At 36.0% G+C, this 7,700-nt stretch overlaps 1 protein-coding gene across 6 annotated transcripts in view; it reads right to left on the bottom strand.

The window, feature by feature from the left end:
* Positions 1-1,716: 1,716 nt before the first annotated feature.
* Positions 1,717-7,700, bottom strand: part of klc1a (kinesin light chain 1a) — an 88,950-nt gene continuing 82,966 nt past the window's right edge. For 5 of the 6 annotated variants that reach the window (XM_069916503.1, XM_069916502.1, XM_069916501.1 and 2 more), the window contains one exon: positions 1,717-3,997. In XM_069916503.1, the coding sequence (XP_069772604.1) occupies positions 3,908-3,997 (90 nt within the window). In that variant the 3' untranslated portion in view covers positions 1,717-3,907. Of the gene's footprint in view, positions 3,998-6,970; positions 7,064-7,700 lie in introns of all 6 variants that reach the window. The other variant, XM_069916504.1, reaches the window with a different exon arrangement.

Genomic DNA, 7,700 nt, shown 5'->3' with positions numbered 1-7,700 from the left:
TCTTTATTCTAATGCATTCCTGTTCTTTATTTAGTCCTTGAAGAAGGGCACTGCCAGAAACATCAGTAATATATCTTAACCTCCAATGAAAGCAACGAGACTGGTTGAGATCCTCCAGCATTTCTGTGCATTTTTATGACACAGTGTCTGCAGACTTTTGTATTTCACTTTAACAATGTTTAAGTGTTTTTATCATGTCGGAATCTTGTGCCAATATTTATTTTAGGTGATTGTTCAGTTTTAATAGGCTTTTCCACAGGATTTTGTTGTGACTGATAATAGTTTTCTCTACTAGCAAGCCTACTAGACAAGCTCATTCTTGTGTACCTAAACCCATAAATCAGTAGGGAAAGGACTGTAGAACATTAAAATCATGGCCCTCAAGCTCATGGTTCACTAAACCCTTGATTTGAAATTTAAATTCCTTGGAAACCTATGAAACCTCTGGCATCAAATATTCTTACACATGAAACCCTGCATATAATGCCCATTATGAGCATTACTAATATCAAAACTAATTCCAGATTTCACAAATCCATTCGTCTCCCACTTTAATGCCAAGAGCTTCAAATTAGTAAGATGCATAACTCATGCAGGATATCTGCATAGGTCCCCGTGCTGCATGGCCAAGTCAAATAATATTCTGTGAAAGATCACAGTGATTCTTCATTTTGCCGCAAGTGAAGAATCAAATTTAACAGCTTTTGGAGGCCAAATGAAAAAAAAAATCCCACGAGGCATACACTCATTCTCAGCAGAAAATGCACTGTTGAAGACCCTTTCCCCAAAAGAAAAGGGGGGGGGGGGAAGAAGGAAGTCCAAAAATAATGGTAGGGCAAAGACTTTATTCCTTGGAGTGCAGGAGGATGAGGGATGGTCTCATAGAGGTATACAAAATCGTGAGAGGAATAGATCAAGTGAACGCAGTCTTTTGCCCAGAGGAGGGGAAATCTCCAACCAAGGTTTAAGGTGGTTTGGGGGTGGAGGAAGAACTATCAAAAACCTGAAGGGTAACCTTCCTCTCTCCCAACAGAGCATGGTGAGAGCTAAGAATGAGCTGCCGGTGGAAGTGGTCAACACAGGATTGTATTGCAATGTTTAAAATAAAAATGGATGGATGCATGGATAGGTTTAGAGCAGTGGTTCTCAGCTTTTTCTTTCCATTCACATACCCTATGCCATAGGTGCTCTGTGATTAGTAAGGGATTGCTAAAGGTGGCATGTGAGTGGGAAGAAAAAGTTTGAAACCCAATGTTTTAATCGTACCTAATTGACTCATTATGTGCACAGTTTCATAGCTCCAAAGGAAATGGGACAATGACAATTTTTTTTCAAGCAAATTATTTCAGTAACAATTGGGTCTAGAGCAGTGATTCTCAACCTTCCCTTCCCACTCACATACCACCTTAAGCAATCCCTTACTAATCACAGATCACCGATGGCATAGGGTATGTGAGTGGAAAGAAAAAGGTTTAGAGGGATATGAGCCATATCCTACGCAGACAGGTGTAACTAGTGTGGTTGAGACATTTTGGTTGTCGTAGGCAAGTTGGGCCAAAGGGCTGGTTACATGCTGTATGACTAAATGGATGGGATATGAAGTCTGAGGACCAGAGCAAAAAAAGTGATAATTATGGATTTCCCTAACTGATTTTTTTGTATTATCATTTGATTCATGGCACAATGGAAAATGAAAGAGCTATAAACTTACGACAGTTGGGCTTTTAGCAGCAATTTCTAGTTGCATTTTATTTAAAGGACTCTTTAAAATTGCTTTTCTTATTTCTCACTGGAAGGGTTTTATACATTTTGAACATAAATATTGTAACATAACATATATCCAACATATCAATGTACACATCTTCAGTTCTAAAAAGTCATGACACCGATACAATATATTCTTATCTGAATGACCTCATCCATTGACATGTAGCACATTGAACAGCCACTCTTTCAGGAGAATCGTATTAAAACATTACATGCAACATCATGACTACATAATCTTGCCCTTGTGAAAGTGCAATACATAACTACAAATCTGTTTAGTTTGAAAACTCATTACATATCACCTTTTTGATACTAAAACCTATCACCTGTAGAAATCATTGTTCTGTTTTGTCATTTAACATTTATGCATGGATAACAATATCTTGCGTAATATTTTTTTGAATTCAAGGCTGAAAATTAGAATAAAATCATAAAAGGGGTAAACCTGGTACTTTCTGGTATAATTCTCATGCAGTTACAGACAATTTTAATTTTACTAGCCTTATTTAATATGGCTTACATTTTTCCTGTTATAATGTTCAGACAATTGTAACTAAGAATCAACATTAAGAATTGAAATTGTGATGTTAATAGCTGATGCAGTCAATCATTGCATCAAAAACTCAAGTGCTTGTAGAACCACATGTAAACCATTTCATGGAATTCAGAATCCACATACCTTCTAACCATCATTCTAGTTTCGTAAACTATGATTTCAATTTTCACTTGCAATCCTATTTTATCGTTTGTTTTTCAATGTGCAAACAATTTTTGTTCACATACAAATATAAAATATAAAAGAGATAAAACACACTATAAAAGTCACATTTAAAAACAAACAAGTAGTACTCCAGGTACTGTCTAAACATAAAATAAAATGATTTACAAAGGAAGCAGGGTAAATATACATACAAGTGCAAGAAAATGAATCACTGAAAGATGGTTAACCATGATGGCCCTAATTTCCAAAGTGCATGGATAGTGATGGATTCCTTAAGTGATTTTTTGTATTATCATTTGATACATGGCACAATGGAAAATTAAGACTATTTAAAATTGATTTTCTTATTTCTCAATTTATTTAACAGCTTCTATAGTTTCATTGGTCACTAATGAATTTGCATGCCCATATCAACTGTAATTTTAAATATGTATCTTATTTTAAATGAGGCATATACAGGATCCACTTCCATTATATATATGGTTTAATTTTAATTCAAATTGCATTCCAAGTTTACCAGGTAATTTTCATTCCAAATTTCACTTTACAGCCAGGCACAAAGGATGGAAATTAATCCTTCTTACAAGTACTAATGACGGACGTACTTCACTTTTGAAATTTAATTTCAACTGGACCAATAAAAAGAGTACATTCCACAAATCCTTGCTATATTGCATGCTTATTGAAGGCAACAGAACACATTTCTACCTTCCATTTAGTCTGTTTTATTCTTGGTTTTGTGCAGTTCTCATGTCAAAGAGCTAACACATGCATTATAAAAGAGAATTTGTGTTGAAAGTGACCTCCACACACATTAGCAGCATCTTGTTTCTTTTATCTGTTTTTAGGGAAATATAGTGCAAGTTAGTAGTATATTCAAATAGTACTGAGGATTATGCAAGTACCTCAACATATTTGCATTCTATAAATTTTTATGGTTTATTACTGATCTGCCAATCTTAGCACTGTCTGATACACTTGATTATTCAATTAAGCAATGACAAATATTAGGCATTAGGCACAAGTAAGCCCCATCCACGTTGAACTATAATGTGGCCTTTAGCAGGAATTGCTCGTAAAAGTGGTTTACATGGGATCCTACTTTAAAAACAAAGGCTAAACTTAACTGTACAAATCTAAAAAGGAAATTTCTACCTACACTATCCAAACCCAGCTCAGCTGTGGCGTTCAGTTCTTTAAAATACATTCTCTTTGATTTGACTGGCATCACAGTAAACTCGTATGTCGTATCAAACAAATATTAATAACTCATGAAATTGTAACGTACATTTAATGTTTGGATACAATATCTGAGTTTACAGCAAATCATTTATACAGGATAACAACCCAAGGCCTTAATATTTAAAAGATTAAAGGAATTGTAGCAAAGAGGATTTCTTGTTCTTTTTCATGAAGAGTCTAATTTATGCCAATCTGTGATCCATAGTGCATCAGGTCATCATGGCTGACACTCAAATTTCTGGATTCTGTCAGACGATTATTTCGCTGCTGCCATTTAAAAGGGAGAAAAAAAATCACCATCAGGATTTTGTAAGATATTAATAAGCATTATATCAATAGTTTATTGCCTAGCATTTTCTTGGCAAAGATAATGTTAATATTTTCAAAGCATTGTTAAATGAACTCAATTTAAATGCATTTGAGGATTTTCATATCCTTTTAAAAATTTGCTGTTCACTTAGTGATTGAACATCACATGATGCATCTTATCATTTCAGATATGTTTGCAAACAATTTCCTTCTTTTTAAACCGGAAACCAGTTGTGTACATTTTAAATATTAATAACTGATAATTATTCATATCAATTGTTACAGTTTGTACATTTGTGTAGAATAAAATAGTACTTGGAACACAACAGTGGAAAAACCGGCAAGATAAAGATCAAAACAAAGTTTAAAAGTAAAAATATCAAGTGATTTCATTACAATGGTCAATGAAAAAAATAAAAGATGCATAGAATTTTTATCAAAGCATATAACCCCAAAATACTAATTGCTTAATAACCTGTGGAATAACTCTTCATATTGCAAATCAAATATTTCAAAACACTGTCAGCTATAATATTGTTTGATCCTTTAAATCTTTTTAAAGAGCTACATATGGCACGAGAGGAAATGGCATACTCAAGCTAAACGGACCACACACCTATTTTCCAATTTAATTAATTTCTGTAAAAGACTACAATTCTGCTTTGACTCAACTTAGAGCCAGGGAAAGTGTAAGAGCAAAGCAAAAATTAAAATATTTAGTAATTCAAATATTCCTATTATGTGTACACAAACACCAGAGTACAAAATCAACTGATTTATTAATGTCCTACAAGGACATTAGTAATGACCTTACATTGTTTGGTCTATGAATGACTTCAGTCCCATACTAATGTGAAATAGCCAAATAAGACAATCAGTTGCATGAAGACCTACCCCACCCCCTTCTCAGGGTAATTCTGACTGGAAGGTAAATGCCTTGCCAGCATTGCCCACATCAAACCAAAGTCATAAATAGGAAGCATGTTATTCTTACCACGACTCAATAATCTTCTGTAAAATCCACAATTTTACACTCACCGAGAAAAGTTTAATTTTTTCCATGAAATTTTCAACTCTGATAAACTTACCAAAAATATCCTGATAACTAAAGTATTCTCACAGATGAAAATTAAGATTTTGCAGAAAAAATTTAAAGACAAAAAGGTCTAAAGATAGCAACTTGAGAGTCAAGAGGAACAAATCTAAATGTTTTAGTTCATCCATCATTTATGCTACAGCAATTTGTTGTTAACATTAAATACAGGTTCAGGCATTTTAGTACAAATACTTTACATATCATATACACAAAATTGGAATTACACTTGGCATAGTTGATCTCCATTATGACCACAATAGTCCTCAATGACAATAAACTGACCAGTGAGTCTGGCGTCATTGGTGGGCAAACTATTGGAGAGGATTCCGAGGGACAGGATTTACAAGTATTTAGAGAAATAGTCTTCTCAGGGATAGACAGCATGGCCTTGGCGAGGCATCTCTGAAGTAACAAAAGAAACTGATGAAGGTAGGTGGTAGATACAGTAGATTTTAGTATAGTATTTGACAAGGTTACCCATGGCAGACTCATTCAGAAGATCATGAGGCATGGGATCCATGAAATCCTGGCTGTGTGAATTCAGAATTGGATTGCCTGCAAACAGCAAAGGGTAGTAGTAGATGGAAAGTATTCTGCCTGATGTACCACAGGAATTCTGTTCTAGGACCCCTGCTTGTTGTCTTGGTCATTCATAAAATTTACAAAGAAGTAGGGGGACACGAAGGTTGGAGGTGTTGTGGATAGTGCAGAGTTGTCGTGGGTTACAATAGGATATAGACAGGATGCAGAGTTGGGCAGAAAAGTGGCAGGTAGGAGTTCATTCTGGATTTCTGAAGTGATGCACTTTGGAGGGTCAAATTTGAAGGCAGAGTACATCTTTAATGGCAGGATTCTTAACAGTGTAGAACAGAGGGACCTTGGGAGTCCAAATCCATAGATCTATCAAGGTGCCATGCAGGTTCGATAGGTTTATGGTGTGCTGGCCTTTATTCGTTAAGGGATTGAGTTCATGAGTCGTGAGGTAACATTGCAGCTCCATAAAACTTGGGTTTGACCACCTATGGAATATTGTGTTTAGTTCTGGTCACCTCATTACAGGAAGGATGTGGGAAACTATGGAGAGGATACTGTAGGGTTACTAGGATGTTGCCTGGATTGGAGAACGTGTCTTATGCATCAAGGTTAACAGAGCTATGGCTTTTCTCTTTGGAACGAAGGACGAGAGGTGACTTAAAGGTCTACAAGGTTATGAGAGGCAGTGGTAGAGTGAACAGCCAGCACATTTTCCTACAGTGAGACTGGCAAGCACTTGAGGAAATTCAATACAAGGTGAGGGGTGAAAGGTTTAGTGGAGATGTCAGGGGAAAGCTGTTGTTTCATTTCATTTCATCTATTTATTTATCTATTTATTTATTTATTTATTTAACGCAAAGATTAGTGAATGCCTGGAATGCACTTCCAGAGGCGGTAATGGAGGCTAGTTCACTAGGGACATTTAAAAGACTTTTAAACAGGCACATGGATGCAAGATCAATAGAGGGTGTGAGGTAGGGAAGGTTTAATTTGTGGAGTAGGTTTGTAAACATCTGCACAACATTGTGGGCTGAAGGGCCTACACTGTGCTATATTGTTCTTTTTCTCTAAGCAATGAAAAAAATCAGAGCTCACGAACAAAAATTATTGATAACTCTGCTAAATTACATTTTTACCACAATCCACAAGCAGATAATCATTTCAGGGATAGTAACCGTGAATCTACTGTTGTGAGGCTTTTTTTCTACTAGATTGTAGGTTCCACCAAGTAGTTGTGTTGCTCTTTCAAACCTGTAGAAGATTCTCCTGTCACATCACACAGGTTCTGCAAAAAAGTTCACCTCTATATTGGTGGAGAGCGGGAGGATTGAGCTAGTGGAGTTGTTCTAGTGAACCGGTGCGGACTCGAAAGGCCAACATGGTCTGTTTCCGCTCTGTAAATGGTTATATGGTTATTAGCTATGAGTCATTAACATTCTGCATTGATCTCTCCAAAAACTACTTTAAAACACATCTCATATATTCACATCTTCAAATATAATTAAGATTTCTGATAACTCACTACTGTTAACAACATTCCCAATTTTTAACTTTAAAAACTCTTAAGATGGTGTAAACTTGAAATGAAAACAGAAGAAATCCAGAGAGCGACCGTGGGTTTGGCAGCAAAAGCAATTTGCAGAATGTGAGGAAACCAAATGGTCACAGGAATAAGGAGCAAATTCCATACAGACAGGACCAAAAGGAATGTAGTCAGGTCATTGCAGTTGTGAGGCAACAGGTCTAGTAGTAGTGCCACTGTATTGCCTAGGTGTGAAATGTCAACTTTATTTAGGATTTTACGAATAGAACGGAGATCGAGAATACGGTGTACGATGCTAGAAGATCAATCTAACTCATAACATCAGGAAGACCAAGGAGTTGATTCTGGACTTTATGAAGGAGCTTCTGAGGATCTATGCACGAAAATTCATAGGTGGGATGGTAATGAAGAGGGTTAAAGTTTCAATTCCTGGATGTTCAAGGACCTCTCCTGGGGTCTGCAGATTGAGCAAATATGAAGGAGGCACA

This window comes from Narcine bancroftii, chromosome 2 (genome assembly GCF_036971445.1).
Source record: "Narcine bancroftii isolate sNarBan1 chromosome 2, sNarBan1.hap1, whole genome shotgun sequence".
Taxonomy (NCBI): Eukaryota; Metazoa; Chordata; class Chondrichthyes; order Torpediniformes; family Narcinidae; genus Narcine; species Narcine bancroftii.
The sequence above is the reverse complement of the archived record's forward strand: the minus strand, read 5'-3'. Positions and strand labels throughout refer to the sequence as shown.